Source organism: Baudoinia panamericana, assembly GCF_000338955.1.
Source record: "Baudoinia panamericana UAMH 10762 unplaced genomic scaffold BAUCOscaffold_7, whole genome shotgun sequence".
NCBI lineage: Eukaryota > Fungi > Ascomycota > Dothideomycetes > Mycosphaerellales > Teratosphaeriaceae > Baudoinia > Baudoinia panamericana.
Genome location: NW_006911263.1, coordinates 1,053,739 through 1,071,397, shown reverse-complemented (window position 1 = coordinate 1,071,397; position 17,659 = coordinate 1,053,739). Strand labels below are relative to the sequence as shown.

The window sequence follows — 17,659 nt, the reverse complement described above, 5'->3', positions numbered from 1 at the left end:
GAAGTGGCCACAAGGGCGCCAGAAAGCGACGTACGGGAGGTGGAGATGGAGGCAGAAGGTCAGAGTGGCATTTCAGGCGACAGCAAGCCAGACCAAGGCGCTGCAAGCATGGGCGTAAGCTTGCCAAAAGGCGCAGCCGTTGGTTTTCACAGACTAAACATGGTATAGGAGCATTGCACGACGGACAGACCAACTCGTACGCCTGATCACATGCCAACTGAAAGCGGCGCAGGCTGACGAGGCTTGCAGCGGCCGGCCAAACACCTTCAGGCGTACGTACACAACCGAATCGTGAGAATAAGCATGTCCACACCAGCTGAACAACAGTCCAGGAAATCACGAAATTCCACGACGTAGACACCTACATCACCAAACCCGCCGACTACCCACACTCACCCGCCAGGCTCCTCCTACTCCTCACAGGCGGCACCGGCGTCCATAGCACTAACAACCAACTCCAAGCGGACAAATATGCTTCCGAAGGCTATGTCGTTGTCATGCCAGATCAGTTCGGCGGAGACGCCGCGCCCACCACCACCACTTCTGTAGCCGCGGACGAGAACCCAAGCCTAATTGAGCAGGTAAAGTTGGGTATGGCCACCGTAGCCAAGTCCTTCACAATCGATATGTGGCTTGCGCGACACACGCCGGAGAAAGTGCTACCTATATTAATGAAAGTGCTTGATGCGGTTAAGGAGGAGTTTGCGGACGCTGTGGCCAACGGCGACGGGATCTATGCAGTCGGCTACTGTTTCGGAGCCAAGTACGTCCTTCTCCTCGGCGCCGAGTTGCATCGGGATGTTGCTGCGGGCCAGCGAGCGCCGGAAGCTGAGGCGGAGGAGGGAATGGTGAAGCAGGGCCCAAGGATCAAGTGTGGTGCGATCGCGCATGGGACGTTGATCGGCAAAGAGGATTTGGAAGGTGTGAGTGTGCCAATGTGTGTGGTGGCTGTAAAGGATGATCCATTGTTCCTAGATCACGTGAGGGATGAGGGTAAGAAGGCGATGGAGAGCAAAGGGCTAAAGCATGAGGTGAGGGTGTACGAGGGTGTGCCGCATGGGTTTGCGGTGCTGGGCGATTATGCAGATGCGAAGATTGTGGAGGCGCAGAAGGAAGCGTTTGGGCAGATGCTGGCGTGGTTGAAGGGGCACTAAGCTTGTGCTGCTCAACCTCGAATGATCTGCGAACAACCACTAGACGGTGTGACATGTGACGAAAGACTTGGAAACAGCGATGAACACACAAGCGAGGTCTGCTTGCACGAATCATGAATAGAACGGGTATCATATCAACTCCACATCCCCCCTTCTCACCCCATCTCTCACATCCTTCCACCTCAACACCCACACATCACCCCTCTTCAACTCCACCACACCCGCCCCTTGCTCGCCCTGTACCACAACCTCGCCTGCGTTTCTCAGCACCCGGCAGAACACAGCCGTATCCTCGTCCGGTTGATCGACCATGCTGACTCCGCCCGCTGTGTCGTCGAGCTTCTGCAGGTTGGTGGGGAAGGTGGAGAGGAAAGAAGCGTGGTAGTGGTAAGACAGAAGAGCTTGGTGGGATTGTAGGTACTGCTGTTCCAGGTGCGAGAGGATGGTGGGCTGGTTATTACGGTAGTGGTGGGGGTATTTGTCGATCTTAGAGAAACTGTGAGCAAGCACAGACGTGAGATGGTGCAGGGAGGGAGGTTCTACCTTCGCTATTCGTGCTCGCAGGAAGGAGCGCACCAGGAACTTGAAGCGCTCTAGTTCTGTCTGCAGGATAATGAGAGTGAAGTTGGCTTTAGGGTCCATTGTGCCGGTCATCTCTTCGATCGCTTCAATCTACCCCTGATGCGGTCAGCATACAGAGTCCAACGTCTTCTAACCAACATGACCTACTTGTCTTTTCACTCGATCCGTCACTCGATCCACAAGGGCAGTCGGGTATGGCAGCAGCTCTGGCGCCGCTCGTTCGTTGACCCATGCTCGCGTGAGTGCTTGCAAGTCAAGGGTACGAGGATCGATCGATGGTGCAGAGACAGAATTGAGGATGTCTTGGATGTCGTCGTCCATGATATCTTGTCGCTAACACCGATATTGTCATCGATGCATCCGATGCTAGAAGGTTTGGATAGAGGGGCGTTCGACGCGACGCGCCACTACAAGCGCTTCCGAAAGAACCCCCATTAAGACGCCGTCACACGACCATGCCTCCGCTTCTTCGGTTGCTGACTACCCACATGGTTCCAGGCCATTGCGAAACATAACCTACCACCGTGTCCACACGATCATGATATTACGATAGGACAAAGATGGAGTTCCCAGCCCCTTCCAAAGACAACGACTACCTCGGCTTCTGCCCATCAGCCATAAAGCTCCAGCATGGCGACCGCAGAGGCGCGCTCAAGAAGCGCACCGAATATCACGACTCATTCTCCACTTCCGGCGTGAGCACTTACATCTGCTCCACCAAAGGCTGCCTATTTCAAGGCCACGTTTCTGTCGACTTTGTCTGGAAGGTCGTCATGAAGGACGAGCAGCTGGGCTTGCAGTGCCGCTGGTCTTTCCTGGCGAAAAGTCACGTCATGCAAGCCTCGGTCTCGGGCAAGCAGTACCACTACCAATGTCCTATCTGCATTTACTCGCAAGGCCATGCTGAGGGAATGGTGTGGAACGGGACCAACCTATTCCTCGATCACGTTTCGACGCATCGAGGGAAGGCCATCCCATCTGAGGTTCTGCACAAGCTCAATGTAATCAACGAGTACGTGGCGGAAGAGAAAGAGAACTTCGATCTCAATCTCTTTCCGCCTGGCTTTGACAGCAATGCGAGCGGACATACGAGCAGCAACAGCAGTCTCTCCCTTTCCCGCGCCCCGACGCACAGCAGTACGCATAGCAGTTCGCATCACCATCATCATCGCGTTTGGAGCCGGAAGGAGAGCACCATCGATCTCCCACACACTAACCCGAGGCGAGATACCGTTACCACGTTGCGAGACCGCGCGGACTCTGCCGTCGCCCGCCCTGGTGCGGAGAGGACAGAAAGTGAGAGTTCTGGTAGGTTCCGACTCTACTCATTGTGCTTGCTAGGTGGTATGCTAATCACTGAGCAGAGCCGTGGAGTACCGGACTGAGCACCTTTCACGCGGAGAAGGATACCGATTATCTGACAGAGGAGTTCTGATTTCCTTGAATCTGCAGCACGCTGAAGGAAGCAACTATGTGCGGGCAAGCATATGACGCTGTAGCTCCACTCTCACTGTAGGGAAGAGCCTTGCTTCTCCTTCGACTACGCTGGGAGTGCTCCGTATGCGGGACTGATTGCGAATTCGATGAGCACAGGTCCAACGACTTGGCGAGCCATCTCCACTGTGTTAAACAAGTCTGCTGGAGTGTCTGCACGGAAGGTCTGCATACCGTAGCCCTCGGCAATCATTGTATTGCTGATGGCAGGTATATCGAGGCCCGCTGTACAGAAATCAGCACAACACTCTTGTCGGGAGGGGAAGGATGTGGTACTTACGACAGCCGGGTGTCTCCTCTTGGACAGCGAACTCTTTCAAGATGGCGTACTCGCCATTCCGAGGAACGAGGATGATCACGTTCGCTCTATGCTGCACGGCCGTCCAGAAGCTCTGGATCGAGTATTGCAGACTTCCATCTCCGACAACAGCGAAGGTTGTCCTGTTCGTTTGCGCCAGAGCGAAGCCGATGGACGCGGGAAGAGCCCAGCCAAGTCCGCCACTAGCGTACGAAAAGTAGGTAAATTGCTCGACAATCGGCCAGGCGGTCAGCAGGTCTGCTACGTTTGAGGGAGACTCCTGGAAGAGAATATCCGACGCTTTACGTCCCATTGCGATTGCTTTGAAGGCCTCGGCAGAGCTCATCAGAGAGCTATTGCTCGACGCCGAAGGCTGGGAAAACAGACCCGCTGACGAAGTTGATGCCGCTGCCTGCGATGTCGTTGGCATCTGGCTGGCTGCTGCAATCGGCCTCGTATTATTGCGGATCAACGGAACGACAGACTGCAAGAACAGCTTTGCATCGGTCAGGATACTGTCACCCACCCGCGCTGCGGCAGCATCATGTGGGCTGTTGGTGGTCTGCAGGAGCTTCGTACGGTTCGCAAGAACAGGGCCAGGAGCCCACGGATAGTACCTGAAAACCTCCGTACCCACCGCAAGCACGAGATCATAGCTTGCAAGTTGTTCGGCGATCGGACCTTGACCAAGAGCCAGGGAGCCTCTGTACAGCGGGTGGTCGAACGGAAACGATGCGCGTGATGCGAGCGGAGCCCAATACACGGGTGCCTGTAGCAGCTCGGCAAGCGCAACGCCCTCGCTCCAGGCAAGACTTATGTCGACCTCCTCGCCGTATACTAGAGCGATCTTACCAGCTTTCGAGATGCGACCGGCAAAGTCAGCGACTCGTGCCGGGTCCGGTGCAACCACCGTACTGAACCTCCGTGTGTCGTACTCCTCATCAACCTGCGCACTCCAGAAATCCAACGGTACGACAAGATACACCGGCCCAGCAGGCGGTTGACTAGCTGTTGCAATCGCTCTGATAATCGCTTCGGGCACCTGACCAGGCGAAGTAACCTCGTACGCCCACTTGACCCACAGCATCGGCAGGAGCGTCGGATCACGGTTGGTCAGATACGGATCACCAATCACCATTTCGGCTGCCTGCTGGCCGGCAATGATGACGAGTGGAGACTTGTTAGTAAAGGCGGTCATGATGTTGCCCATGCCGTTACCGGTGCCCGCGGCCGTGTGCAGGACTACGAGGGTTGGGTTCATGGTTGCTTGGCTGAAGCCGTCGGCCATGCCGACTACGGAGGCTTCTTGGACGCCTAGGATGTAGTTGAAATCGGGTGGGAAGTTCTTGAGGAAGGGCTGCTCTTTGCGTAGCAACAACTTGGGTCAGCAAGGCATGTCTTCTGCTAGTGTATTTCGCGTGGTAGACTCACCGGTGCTACCAGGATTGCCGAAGATGGTTGTCATGTTGTTTGCTCGGAGCACGTTGTAAGCGGCGGCCCATACTGTCGTGTTGACCATGATGACGGCTACAGACTGACCACACCCGGTTGTCAGACTGTGTTATCAATGAGGCGCTCTTCACGAGTGTGGGATGACTGGGATCAAAAGGCTTGAACGAGGGCAATCGGACGGGAGCATGAACGCCTTTGCACGAGTACCAGGTATTGAGGGCAACGGCATGATACAATGGCGCCTGACAAAGCTTGTGACTAAAGACCTTGCGCGCAGAATAGGACCCCATCCTCCTCTGGTCGTGAAGGATCAATGGTTGGAAGTCTAAAGGTGGTGAAATGGAAATTCCCATAGTCGCAAAGGCTGCCAGATGCGGCAAATGCATGCATCATGAGATAGCCTCTGTGAGCCGTACTCCAGTACCATGACTGTGTTCCCAGGCGCCTTCGACATGATCAACAGTTGCGTTACAAGGCGCAAGTCAGCATCCTTCTCTAGCTTGCGACCCGCTGTCGATGTGATCGACACAGCTTCCCGGCCACTCGTTCAGCGTCAGCACCACAGACGGCGCACAGCCGCTTGCGATGAAAGCCATCCATGGACTGGTAGTCACAAGCCCACCAATCGTCCGCCAAGCTCGTTTCTTCCATTCAAACCTTCTCCATTTTCACCACCCCCGGCCCGACAACTCCATAACCTCATGCTTCGCCAAGCCCACAGCCAACATCTGCCCTGACTGCCATTGCAACACAACCCGCCTCAGCCACCGCCTCTCCCTCTCCGTCAGCGCTTTGAGCCACTGCACGACGATGGATAGCTTGGTCTCCTCCTTCTCGAACGAGTAACAAACATCTCTCGCCGATAGCGCCCAGATAAAGGCATTCACGTTGTAGAAGATGGGTAGGGCTTCCTCACGAGTTTGCCGGCAGGCGAGAGTGATGGGGGGTTGTGCGACGATTGCGCGCCGAAGGCGGACAGGGGTGTTGGCGTCTGTCCCTACAAGGACTGTTGTAAGATCGCTGTTTGTTTTGCCGTTGTGATTCACTACGACGGGTGCCCAAATCATGTTGCGGAGTTCTCGGCTTAGCAAGCGGCTGAAAGGCTGGTCCGTAGCAGGCTGGTCCGTATGATATATTATAATTGGCGGAGAGGTGCGGGCTGCGTCCATGGGTGACGCCAGGTTGCTGGAGGTCGCTTCCATTGCGGGGCTGATGGTGATGATGTTGTTTCATATTAGTGTCGACATACTGTGTCAATGCCTGATCGAGTACGCAACTGGATAATAAGTGTCCAAGCAGTCGAGCCGCCATCACTGCCCTCCAGTCAAGCAGGTTATGCACCATGCCACGCTTCAGTGCGGCGGTTATACTATCCTCCAGTCACCGCGAAAATCGGCTACTCACCACACAACACCGGGCGCATCCTCGGCTAGGACCGTACAGCCATTGACCGACTCAAAAGGCCTTATTGATCCCCTCCCACCCCGGGTTCTCCAGTTTGGATCTAACCAACACACCCGGCCAACTGGCAGGCGGAGCCTTCACTATCTGCTCCTCCCCCGGCCTCCGCAAAGCCTGTTCCACAACAGCCACGCTCAAGATCATCTCGATCTCGCCCCGCTCGAGCGCCGCCTCATGCTCCTCCACCTCCCCTGCCTCCGTCAGCGCCAGCGCACTGCCCTTCTTGAAATCCATCAACACCCCCAACCTCACCAACCGCGCGAGCGGTGAAATTCGCTCCGCGATTCCGGCGGAGGTGTGGCAGGCGATTGCTACCCAGACATCGTGGATTTGCTCGTCGGTGATCGCATCGTCGTCGTCGGAGTCGTGGGAGTGAGAGTGAGAGTGAGACTGCAGGTACTCCACCGCCGCATCTGCGCCCTCGACCTCAAATCGTTGGGCGCCGTCATGTGGCTCTGCCGTCCCCATGTCGTGGTAGAGACAAGCTACGAAGAGGAGAGGGGGCGAGATGGGAGTAAGTTCGCGGATCGCAAGGTTTCTAGCGAAGAGGTACACTCGGAGGCTATGGTTTAAGATGACTGGATGAAGATGGGAGGATGTGTAGACGTAGGCTCCACGGGAGAGAGGGTCTGGTGGCACGCAGTCCGGGTAGGTTCCTTCGGGTTCTCCAGGTGCTGAGGGACCCGTTGCGCCAGTGCGGCCGGTATGTGGTGCCAAGGTAGCCCGGAGGTTACACATGATGCTGCCAGAGAGCCGGTGCCGTATCGAGGTCTGCAGCAGGTTGTGGTGCTGCGGAGCGTGAGCGGCCCTCGACGGTATATGTAGCTGCTCCTCGCAAGCTTTTGAAAGCGGAGTATACAGCTCTCGGACAAGAAAGCGTAGGGCGCCCGATGCTCGATCCTACGCCCTCGTGCTGAGGTGTACTCGTAGGCGCTCAGGTCTCGTCCATAGCATCCGCGACCTGCTGCACCGAAGCCTCCATACCGACGGAGTTCTTCGGCGGCGGCACCTGCTCGGGTTCAACCATCTCCACATCCGACTCCTTAGCTCTTCTTGAGGGAGAAGCAGTCCGGCTTCCGGCCCGCATCGCATCTTCAACGTCCAAGAATTTGTTCGTCGGCGCTTTCGAAGCATCAGCGTGGGTCTCGTCTTCTTGCTCCTGCATCGGCGTCTCCCCGCCCTCCGCATGCATCATCGGCGTGCGTCCACCCGCAGGCGTCGGCGTGCCCAACCTACTGCTCTCGCCCCTCGTCGCATCGTCCCCATCCCCATCTTCCATACTCTCATCCACATCCCCATCCGCATGTTCCTGTTCGGGTTCATCCTTGACCCCTTTGATCACCCTCACCAACGCCTCCCCCTCGCCCACCACCCTCTCAAACCCCTCCCTCCTCCCCGCCCACGTGACCTCCACCTCCGAACTCTCAACCCTCAACTCCTCAATCTCCTTCTCCAACCCCTCAATCTCCGCCGCACACTCCTCGCGACTCTTGAGCTTCTTGTCATCCAAGATCTTCGCCGCAAGCTCATCATAGCCCTTCCTCCGCTCCAGAACTTTCTGCGCTTCCTCTAGTTGCGCGCGAAGCTCGACAGTGTTCTCGCGGACCGCCTGGGCAGTGTCGAGAATCTTGGCTTTTTCAGCGGCGTAACGTTCGCGCTCGCGTTGGTTGGACGATTGCAGGAGTTGGATGCGGAGGATGCTGCTTTCGAGCGCGGCAAAGTCGAGGAGAATCTCTTCGCGGAAGGCTTGGAGGCGGAAGGGTTCTGACGCAGGATCGACCTCGGATTGTTCATCTCCCTCGTTTAGTGGTGAGGAGGGGAGGTGAATGGGGAGTTTGCGGAGGAGGGAGTCTTTGCCGAGTAAGGACTTGGTCACGCGTTGGAAGGGCCGTTCTTCGACCGCGAGGAGGCGGGTGGCGTGGAGGGCGTCTATAATCATTAGTGAGGAATTTCTAATGCTGCGTGATGGACATGGTATGCTCACCTTCCTGTGACTGCTCGGGGAGGAAGCCATAGTTATGCATCGCTTGAGCAGCCATCGTTCTGCGCTCTGATATATGGCGGTGTTGATGGATTTACCACACATACGCACTTAATCCTTTACAGGAAGTCATTGATTTGATGTCGGCGTCCTTGGAACTTTGATTTGGCGGATTCACAAGCACTGAGCAACGTTCGCTAGCGTATATTGATGAGCAACCAATCAAAGTGTCTCTCCGCCGCAGCTAGCTGGGTGACGCTGCAGCTTGACGCCTGCAGCACGCGAACACACAAGCCCGAGTGAAGACAGCTTATACATCTCATCACTCACCCTCCGGCAGCGGCAGTAACGACGTACAGCCTGACTAACCGACGACATCTTCTACTCCTCCCGCTGCGTGAGTAACAGTCACGATGAACGCCTTGGTCTCGCGGTACAGCCAACCCGCATACCAACACGAAGGCCACTCAGACAACGACACCCAGAAACAACTCGCCCTCGATGTCGCCCCCTCCCTCTCCCTCAACTTCGCCCTCCCTCCTATCGCAAGCACGGCTTCCTGGCTACGCGCCATGACCGACGACCACGCCAACCCGAACGTCCCTATTAAGCTCGCCCACGGTACCACCACCCTCGCCTTCCGCTTCAAAGGCGGCATCATTGTTGCCACCGACTCGCGAGCGACAGCCGGGAACTGGATTGCGAGTCAGACGGTGAAGAAGGTGATAGAGATCAATAGTTGTTTGTTGGGGACTATGGCTGGTGGTGCTGCTGTAAGACTCACACCCTTCCAAACAAGACTTGCCTGCCATACATACTGATCCTATGGGTGTGTTATAGGACTGCCAATACTGGCTAGCCTACCTAGGCATGCAATGCCGCCTGCACGAACTCCGCCACAAACGCCGCATCTCCGTCGCCGCCGCCTCCAAAATCCTCGCCAACCTCGTCTACTCCTACAAAGGCATGGGTCTGTCCATGGGCACCATGTGCGCCGGCGTCACACCCATGGAAGGTCCCGCGCTCTACTACGTCGACAATGACGGAACTCGATTAGCCGGGAATCTGTTCTGTGTGGGTTCCGGTCAGACTTTCGCGTATGGAGTGCTGGACGCGGAGTACAAGTATGATATGGAAGAGGATGAGGCGTTGGAGTTGGGACGGAGGAGTATTCTTGCTGCGACGCATCGGGATGCTTACTCGGGTGGTTTCGTGAATCTGTATCATATCAAGGAGGAGGGGTGGGTGAGGCATGGGTTTAATGATACGAATCCGCTGTAAGTCTTGCGGCACGACTGTGTCTGTTCAGGGGAAGATGCTTACTGACTGACTTTTGCCTAGGTTCTGGAAGTACAAGCTGGAGAAGGGCGAGTTCAGTAATGTCACTTCGCAGCTGGTGTAACAACGATGATCGTGGAGAACGAAGGCGAACTTCGTTTGTAGTATATGCATCAAGCGACGGAGCAAGAGCGGATCAGTATGGGAGGCGTTCGTTCGTCCGCCTCGTAGCTACTGCAGCTACACACTGTAGTTTAGTGGTTCGGATGTGAATTATTAGCTTCTTGCCCAATCGTCTTAATGAGGCCCATGATCTAGACCAGCTGCGATGGACTGCCTCGAGAGAAGAATCGTTATACAGATTGCGGTAAGCGCAGCCTCGCCTCTGAAGGGGCGGTCATGTCGATCCCAACTCATTCAGCTCGCGCAAATGGAGCAGAGATTCACTTCAACCGCGCAAACGCCCCGCCAACGCCACGCTACAATAACACAACCCCCTTAGCACCACAAGCCCATCACTCACACCTCCCATCCCTCCACCCCGTCCGCCACCGCTCCTCCCACCGGTTACAATCAAACGACTCCTTCCCCAACTTAACGTTAACCGCATTATGCGCCTCACACATCCACCTCCCGAACTCATCCCGATTGCTAACCCTCGGCTCATTCCCCTGCGTCATCCACGTCCGGAAGTCGTCCGCGCAGACCCAGCAGGGATACATTCTGCTGAAGAGGGTGAGGAATTGCTTCGTTTCTGTTTGCTGGTTTGCAGTGGGTCGCTCGGGGTAGGTGGCTGCCATCGAGTGGAGGAGGGTCCAGGATGAGCGGCCTAGTTGTTCGACGTCTGGTGGGCAGTCTTGGGGAGGTTGGAGGGCTGTTACGGATTGGGCGGGTGGTTGTGGGGTTGCGATCGTGGTGGGCTTGCTGGTGGGCGGCTGCTGCTGCTGCTTGGTCATGGCGGCCCAGGATGCGAAGGAGGTGCAGGAGCGGCATCTACATCTCTTTAGCACATCTCCATGACCTAGTATATCCGCGGATCGACGTACGGCTTCCCGTCAGGTCCAAGTACCACGCCCTTCGGCAACTGTTTAGGTCTCGAATCATCGTCCTGCTGCGTCTGTTGCTGTCCCTCCGCCTTCATTATCTGTTCGGGCGTCGCTTCCAGCGGCTGCGCCGGCAAACCTGTTCTACTTTCTACCGTACAAAAGAAATGCTGGAGGATAGGAAAGTCGAACTCCGTCAGTGGCATTGTTCGCCATCGTCTGACAAATGCAGACCCACCCAAGTCACGAAACGGGTGATCAGTGCGTTCGCTGCCGCTTGAAGTGAACGAAGTGAAAGGTGGCGGCGGATGTTGCCGAGGTGCTGTCTGTCTTGACAATCTTGATATTAGCTTGCTCGACGTAGCTCAACAGACTAGACCGTCAACAATGACCGAAGCGCAATGGACAATGTCACAGCGAGCTTGGAACAGCTGAGCACCAACCAGATCCCGGTGTACTTGCTCAAAACCAAATCATCACCATCCGACAGTTACGAAGAACACTTCGAGCAACTCAACAATGGCCGGTACAGACCCCTGTTTATGCCGGTTCTCGAGCACATGTTCCGAGACGATGCACTGCGAACTCTCCGACGCTCGGCGGAGCGATATGCTTTTGCCGGCGGCAGTGCAGCCGACGAAGCGAAACTACGGAAAGCGACAAACAACCCAGCCAAGAAGTATGGCGGAATAATATTTACCTCGCAACGAGCGGTTGATGCTTTCGGATCTGTAACTGCTCGTCTTGACCCGTCGAAGCTCGGAGCGCTTTTCGACAAGCAGATGCCGCTGTATGTTGTTGGTCCTGCAACGGCACGAGGCGTGACGTCTATGGGGCTGCCTTGTCCGGTGCTCGGTGAGGAGACCGGCAATGGCGAGGCGTTGGCGGATTTCATTCTGCAGCATCGGAAGACCCTATCTCAGGACGTCACGCACCTCAACGGCAAGCCCCTACCACTACTCTTTTTAGTTGGCGAACAACGACGGGACATCATTCCGCGAACGCTGCAATCCGAGCGCTTGTCTGAGGCGGAACGGACGCCTGTGTTAGAACTCGTAGTGTACGAAACTGGCGAGATGGCCACCTTTGAGGAAGACTTTACGCGATTACTTCGATCTGCGAAGAAGGCGCATGTGAAGGAGCAATGGGTGGTTGTCTTTTCACCGCAGGGGTGTGAGGCTATGCTTATGGCTCTTGGCTGGCTGGATGAGAAGTCGGGCAAGTACAGCGAGGCCAGACGAGAAGCACTTGCAGGACCGATGACGACTCGGATCGCTACAATCGGACCTACGACGAGAGACTATCTGATACAGGAGTTTGGGTTTGCGCCCGATGTCTGCGCGGCGAAGCCAAGTCCGGAAGGTGTCGGAGCGGCTGTATCGACTTATGGTACGACCTGAAGCAACTTCCTCACATGTCGCGTCCTCAGCTACGGAGGGTGCTTCATACATACAGCCTTACGTGAAGGCTTTTCGGTCCCTTTGACCGTTGTCGAGGTTGTTATCATTCCCACTCGGCGAATGCTGCTCGAAAGAGTGCTCGACACCACTCGAGGAGTTCTCGTGCCAGAAAAGCTTCAACTCGAGAGCAAAGGGCCTGTTGGCAGGATGGTGAATCAGACGCAAACGGCGGCTGTGCCGGACTTGCTCGTTTTCGAAACGGTAAAAGTTACACTCGACCTCGGCGACCTCATCTGGGCGCTAAAACTTTCCACGGGTCTTCGATGAAGCTGGGAAGGAAATAAACCATATCGCCGCGTTCATTTTTGATGCCGTGACGGAGTGCTTCCAGGCGTGCTGCGTCACTTTGAGGCTCGTGAGCTGAAGAACCCGCGATACACGCAGTTGTTGCGTCTTGTTTTGGCGCCTCCTTATTCCGAACGCTGATCGGCATGCTATTGGCGCCTGAGCTGTGTTTCTGACCTTCATTTCTCGCCACTGATGGGTCTATAAAAGTGTCGTTCTCGAGCTTACGTTTCTTGCCTGGCTGTGTGCCAAAGCCCGAAAACCCCATTGCCTCTGCGACGGTAGGGTCGAACCCCATTGCCTCTGCGATGGTAGGGTCGATATCATCACCATCGTGCTCGTCCATCGTGTTCGAATGAGTCCCGGTATGGGGGGTTGATGGCCGGCAATGAGATGGAGCGGATCGTGCGAAGTCAAGGTTCAGGAAGCGAGACACTGAATCTGGACACAGAAGACTTAGACACGACTTTTGGCCGTGAGAGTTATTGAATTGATGTTGCTATCCAATGCTACGAAAAAGATGCCACGTGGATGCTGAAACGTCCAAGACAATGCTATACACGAAGCTTGCGCTGCTGCTCGAAGACGTTCGTCACAATGTCCCTCCAAAGCTTGTGCTTGCCGGTCAAGTCCTTGCCAGGATACTTGAACAAGCGGGCCAATATCTCCTTGAGCTTCTTCCGCAACGTCCTTAGTACGAGCATCGTCTTCCAATTGCGGACCTTGTACCTCAAGCGATTCCCATCGATGACAATGACACCAGCGTACATGTTGAAGGCAGCATCTCCCGCAAGCAGCACGAGCGCAAAGTCCGATGCAGGCGTAGTCTCCTGAGCGTTTGTGAAGCGCGAAGCACTCTGCATAATGCTGTAGAACGACAAGAGGTTGACACCGGGAGCAAGCGAGCTCTTGTTGACAGAGGCAGGGTGCAGCGCCAAGGACTGATTGTTGGCGATGTTGCGCCATCCTTTACCATCACGTTTGATGATCTTGGGATAGAACGACCAGGCGACGACGGCCGAGATCAGGTCATCGTCGTCTTCTGCTGACCGATACTTTTCCGGTAGAGCCACAAAGTTCCGCTGCCGTGAGCCTGGCCGCACCCTCGACAGCGCGGCACGCTCGTCCGAGCCTAGGTTGGCGAAGCCGGCATCCACAAGAGCTGTCAGTAATTGGCCCTTTAAGTCCTCGATATTCGCAAGGTTTTGCGGGCTAAGGAAGTTCTTGTTGCAGAAGTGATACTCGGACGTTCCAGAGGTTGTGCAGGTCTTGCGCCACGCACAGTATGCCTGGTAGACGGTGAGCAAGTCCGAGTCGCCTCGTTTGAAGCCAAGACGGACGGTATCTGCTTGTTTCTTTGCATGCATAGGGCTCAAGAATGGCGACTTCGACGTCAAGGTTGCAGCCGTGGTCAGCGCAAAGTCAAGACAGCCGAAGGCGCTGCCTAGCAGCACCAGCTTTCCAAGTTGTGCATCCAGTGGGAGTTTCGCCAGCTGTTGCCCGAGAGACGTTAGCTCCTCGTTCGCAGTGAGGGCATCAACTTCGATGAGTGCTTCGATGGCTCTTCGGACATTGCGGCTGGACGGAGGATCAAGCGCCTGACCCAAGGCTTCCTCGATATTGCCAAGCTTGCAAATCTTCACCCGCATCACAAGGTCTTGCAGTGATAGGCGTAGCATCTCTGGAGTTTGGCTTTCCGCCATCAGCTCATCGTGCCGATACTTCGTGAACAGGTGGAAACATATGCCTTCCTGAACACGGCCGGCTCGTCCGCGTCGCTGTTTGGCGTTCGCTCGTGCAATGAACGACTGTATCAAGCGGGACATCTGCCGCTTCTCATCGAAGCGCATCTCCTTATGTTTGCCCGTATCAATCACACAAGTGACGTCGGGTATGGTGATGCCCGTCTCAGCAATGTTCGTGGCAAGCACGATCTTCCTGACCCCGTTCGGTGGAACCTCGAAGGCAGCCTGCTGGTCCTCGCTAGCGAAGCTTGAGTGCAGTGCGTGGATCCTCCAGCCGTGGCTGAATGCTGGATGGCCTACAAGCATATCATTGAGCTGGCGTATCTCGGCGATACCTGGTAAGAACACGAGCGTGGCTTTGCTGAACGGCTTGTAGTTCTGATCGTATGCGACCTTCTCCAGCAGCTTCAGTATTAAAGCGTAGTCAATTCGATATTCATCATAGGTGGCCAGCGTGTTGATAGTGCGCTTGCTATATCCAACGAGCTGCTGTTGGCCGGCACCCTTCTCGGCGTCGTCAGGATCAGTATGCTCAGTCTCATCTTCTTCAACTCTGCTGCGGGCATTATCATTAACGTGATCAGTCATCTCAAGAGCATCCTCAAGGAACATTGCCTGAACAGGAAACGTTCGTCCCGGTACGTCAATGATAGGCGCTCTGTCGAGATACTCCGAGAACCGTTGAGCATTGACCGTAGCGCTCATGAGGACGACTTTGAGGTCTTTTCTCTGCTGTAAGAGCGACCGAAGTATGATCAACAAGAAGTCAGTATCAATGGTTCGCTCGTGAACTTCATCAATCACAAGATGCGTGACGTCCTTAAGACCGTCCACGTTTTCAAGCATTCGGAGAACGATCCCTGTTGTTGCATAGACAAGGCGCGTGGATGCTGCTGTGTGCGACTCCAAGCGGATGGCGTATCCGACAAGTGAGCGGGCGGTGCCAACATCACCTTTATGCTCTCCCATCTCCTCGCTAACACGCTGGGCTAGGGAAATGGCAGAGATTCGCCTAGGCTCAGTACAGTACACTTTGCACGCCTGTCCTTGAGACAACTCGTGCTCCAGGATGTATGCAGGCAGCTGGGTTGACTTTCCAGAACCCGTCTCCGAGACCAGAATGATGACCTGATTGCGTACGATTGCGTCTAGGATGGCAGCCTTGTAGTGGAAGATGGGCAGGTTCATGCGCTGGAACAGCATGCGCTGGTATGTCGGTGCTGATAACTTGCGCGCCCACAGTCCTCTAAGCTCCTCGGCAGCAGCTGTTTTTGACGAGAGCACTTCACCATGCTCCGGTCTTGGTGTAGAGACGCCGCTGACACCACCGCTGCGGATCCTGTTACCGGCGTCGAAGACGACTTCGTCGTCATCTTCTTGATCCCGCGATGGTATTTGTTCGATCAATGCGCGAAGACTCCTCACCGTTTCACGGTCGTTTGCGTTGTGGTCTTCATGTTTTAACCGAACAAGCTCATCCCACATGTCGCGGAACGCAGGTGGCAATCGTAAGTGAGCTTTCTCCTCCTTCGGTGAGCCTGCGAATATGACGAACAGCGCGATGGTCGCTATGTAGCCTTCGCTTTGTGCCGCGTCAGGGGTGGCTTCTTCAACCATCGTGAACATTGCTGCGCGAGGTCTGCTCTTGACTTCTACCGCACGCAAATAAGGCGCCTCGACAAGCTCCTGATCTTTCGCCCAACGTATGTGCAGAGAATGTCGGCTTGCGTATGTGGTCGGAGAGACCAGTGTGTAAACAAGCTTCGCACCTGTATCTCGGGCTCGACAAGCTTCTTCCAGGATACGTCTGGGACTCATGCCGGTCGGTCGGCCAAAGTCGCGAATCTTCACGTTCGAAGAAGGGAACGCGCCATTGGCGGCTGTCGCAGGATCTTGGGTTATACCGGGTAAGGAATCGAACATTCCGCTAAGCAGGCCGTCTCCGTCGGTGTCTTCGGACGTTTGCAAAAACTCTAGGCCAAGCTTTTCTGCTTCGTCGGTGACGCTACCGGCTGACGTGCCGTTCATGTCGTAACGCGGCTTCGACGTGCTTTCAGCTGCGTGCGATTCCTTTGCAAGCAGTAGTCGGTTCCTCTCGCTCGCTTCCCTTACCAGCTCTATCCGCCGGACCTCCCACCGAGCTTCAGCCTCTTGCAGATCGAAGAGCAGATCTGATTCTATTTTTCGAAGTTTCTGTAGCAGCTTTCGTTCACCCTTGGATTTAGCGGCCGGTGTTGTAGACTTTGCGCCCTTCGTAGGCTTTCTCTTCTGCGACGGCGCTCCGGCCACTAATGCCTCGTTAAGCTCGAAAAGCCTCGCTTTTGTTCGAAGATGCGTCGCCAACAGCTCTTCCGGATCGACATCACTTCCTACGTCACTGACATCGATATCACCAGCAACTGCATCGGGTTCGCTGCTATCGATAGAATGCGGCACACCGGGCGCCTTCGCACCTTTCGGAGGCCTTACAGATTGCACTGGCGATGCCAGCTCATCTTCACTCTCGTGCAGAACCGAAGGCTTAGCGCTCTGCCTGTGATAGTCATAATCGAAGAGCTCGCCACTCCCACTGTGCATAGCTAGCCAATCCAAAGAAAAGGAAAGACCCCACAACAGACCATCGCCCTCTGGACTGGGCGGCTTCTGGAGGAGCGCGCCGAGAGCACTATTAACCTGCTCTGGTGGAAAATCAAGAGCTAAGAGACACATACGGAGTGCCCAAACCTTTGACAACAGCTCATCACCTGCTATAGTTTTGGACTGAACAGGCGCGGCGATGTTATCATCATAATCCGCAACTGTAAGTTCAATAAGCTGTTGCATCAGTTCGTCAGGGAGCCATTCTTTAGTCGTGAGAGCTTCCGCCTGGCTCCGTAGGAGACGCCTGTCGGTTTCGAGTCGTGAAGCTGTCCTGGCAGAGTCTTTCCGGATCTTGGCGGCGTTGCGTTCTACAAATTGCTGGAGTTCGGCCGTCTCCAGCTGCTCCTCTAGTTCTTCCGGGCTAAGTAGGTGCAGCTCTCGCGGCTCGTTCTCGGCGGCAGTGCCGTTTCGAACAACATCATCCGTGACGGACGTCAATACGTTGCCTGGCGTCGCTTCCCCCGATGCTGTCGTACTCGGGTCATCCTTGAAATCGTCGGTTTGGTGGTTTGATACCTTAGGTAGAGATTTCGTGGCAAACCCTCTGGCTGGGTTGGCAGCTGGCTTGGTCTTTTTCTTCTTCCCGCCTGCCATGATATTTCGATGTATCTAGCTTGTCCAGAGTACGGGTAGCGACATAGTTTACGCCTGCGCAAACTGCAGGAGCAGGCTTAAGTCGCGCTGCGCGAAGAATACGAAAGTTTGAGGCAGCGGAAGTTCCCGATGTGTGGAGTCACATTCACCACACAATAACTTCCCATCCGGCGAAATGAATAAAATGCATGC

General features: G+C 55.4%; 11 protein-coding genes across 11 annotated transcripts; 5 read left to right on the top strand and 6 right to left on the bottom strand.

The window, feature by feature from the left end:
* The first annotated feature begins 48 nt into the window (after positions 1-48).
* BAUCODRAFT_34785 (uncharacterized protein) lies at positions 49-1,611 on the top strand. The gene is made up of 4 exons (XM_007678663.1): positions 49-114; positions 169-196; positions 250-272; positions 333-1,611. The coding sequence occupies exons 1-4, from the start codon at positions 109-111 to the stop codon at positions 1,152-1,154; spliced, it is 879 nt and encodes a 292-aa protein (XP_007676853.1). The 5' UTR covers positions 49-108; the 3' UTR covers positions 1,155-1,611.
* A 267-nt stretch (positions 1,612-1,878) lies between these two features.
* BAUCODRAFT_513401 (uncharacterized protein) lies at positions 1,879-3,319 on the top strand. Its single transcript, XM_007679092.1, has 2 exons — positions 1,879-3,044; positions 3,101-3,319. The coding sequence occupies exons 1-2, from the start codon at positions 2,297-2,299 to the stop codon at positions 3,169-3,171; spliced, it is 819 nt and encodes a 272-aa protein (XP_007677282.1). The 5' UTR covers positions 1,879-2,296; the 3' UTR covers positions 3,172-3,319.
* Positions 3,277-5,047, bottom strand: BAUCODRAFT_148856 (uncharacterized protein; the record flags this gene model as incomplete). Its single annotated transcript, XM_007679091.1, has 3 exons — positions 3,277-3,455; positions 3,511-4,890; positions 4,960-5,047. The coding sequence occupies 3 exons, from the start codon at positions 5,045-5,047 to the stop codon at positions 3,277-3,279; spliced, it is 1,647 nt and encodes a 548-aa protein (XP_007677281.1).
* Positions 5,048-5,648: 601 nt separating this feature from the next.
* BAUCODRAFT_148855 (uncharacterized protein) lies at positions 5,649-6,182 on the bottom strand (the record flags this gene model as incomplete). The annotated part of the gene is made up of 1 exon (XM_007679090.1): positions 5,649-6,182. One exon carries the CDS (start codon positions 6,180-6,182, stop codon positions 5,649-5,651), a length of 534 nt encoding a protein of 177 aa, XP_007677280.1.
* Positions 6,183-6,435: 253 nt separating this feature from the next.
* On the bottom strand, positions 6,436-7,179 carry BAUCODRAFT_148854 (uncharacterized protein; the record flags this gene model as incomplete). Its single annotated transcript, XM_007679089.1, has 1 exon — positions 6,436-7,179. One exon carries the CDS (start codon positions 7,177-7,179, stop codon positions 6,436-6,438), a length of 744 nt encoding a protein of 247 aa, XP_007677279.1.
* Positions 7,180-7,375: 196 nt separating this feature from the next.
* BAUCODRAFT_148853 (uncharacterized protein) lies at positions 7,376-8,480 on the bottom strand (the record flags this gene model as incomplete). The annotated part of the gene is made up of 2 exons (XM_007679088.1): positions 7,376-8,370; positions 8,426-8,480. 2 exons carry the CDS (start codon positions 8,478-8,480, stop codon positions 7,376-7,378), a joined length of 1,050 nt encoding a protein of 349 aa, XP_007677278.1.
* A 355-nt stretch (positions 8,481-8,835) lies between these two features.
* BAUCODRAFT_70978 (uncharacterized protein) lies at positions 8,836-9,824 on the top strand (the record flags this gene model as incomplete). Its single annotated transcript, XM_007678747.1, has 3 exons — positions 8,836-9,195; positions 9,263-9,699; positions 9,764-9,824. The coding sequence occupies 3 exons, from the start codon at positions 8,836-8,838 to the stop codon at positions 9,822-9,824; spliced, it is 858 nt and encodes a 285-aa protein (XP_007676937.1).
* A 102-nt stretch (positions 9,825-9,926) lies between these two features.
* On the top strand, positions 9,927-10,209 carry BAUCODRAFT_513648 (uncharacterized protein). The gene has a single exon (XM_007679087.1). The coding sequence runs from the start codon at positions 10,029-10,031 to the stop codon at positions 10,200-10,202; it is 174 nt and encodes a 57-aa protein (XP_007677277.1). The 5' UTR covers positions 9,927-10,028; the 3' UTR covers positions 10,203-10,209.
* A 6-nt stretch (positions 10,210-10,215) lies between these two features.
* Positions 10,216-10,841, bottom strand: BAUCODRAFT_71192 (uncharacterized protein; the record flags this gene model as incomplete). Its single annotated transcript, XM_007678767.1, has 2 exons — positions 10,216-10,693; positions 10,747-10,841. The coding sequence occupies 2 exons, from the start codon at positions 10,839-10,841 to the stop codon at positions 10,216-10,218; spliced, it is 573 nt and encodes a 190-aa protein (XP_007676957.1).
* A 235-nt stretch (positions 10,842-11,076) lies between these two features.
* Positions 11,077-12,593, top strand: BAUCODRAFT_513759 (uncharacterized protein). Its single transcript, XM_007679086.1, has one exon. It carries the CDS (start codon positions 11,145-11,147, stop codon positions 12,141-12,143), a length of 999 nt encoding a protein of 332 aa, XP_007677276.1. The 5' UTR covers positions 11,077-11,144; the 3' UTR covers positions 12,144-12,593.
* Positions 12,594-13,042: 449 nt separating this feature from the next.
* On the bottom strand, positions 13,043-17,358 carry BAUCODRAFT_24972 (uncharacterized protein; the record flags this gene model as incomplete). Its single annotated transcript, XM_007678557.1, has 2 exons — positions 13,043-17,234; positions 17,315-17,358. The coding sequence occupies 2 exons, from the start codon at positions 17,356-17,358 to the stop codon at positions 13,043-13,045; spliced, it is 4,236 nt and encodes a 1,411-aa protein (XP_007676747.1).
* Between the last annotated feature and the right edge of the window lie 301 nt (positions 17,359-17,659).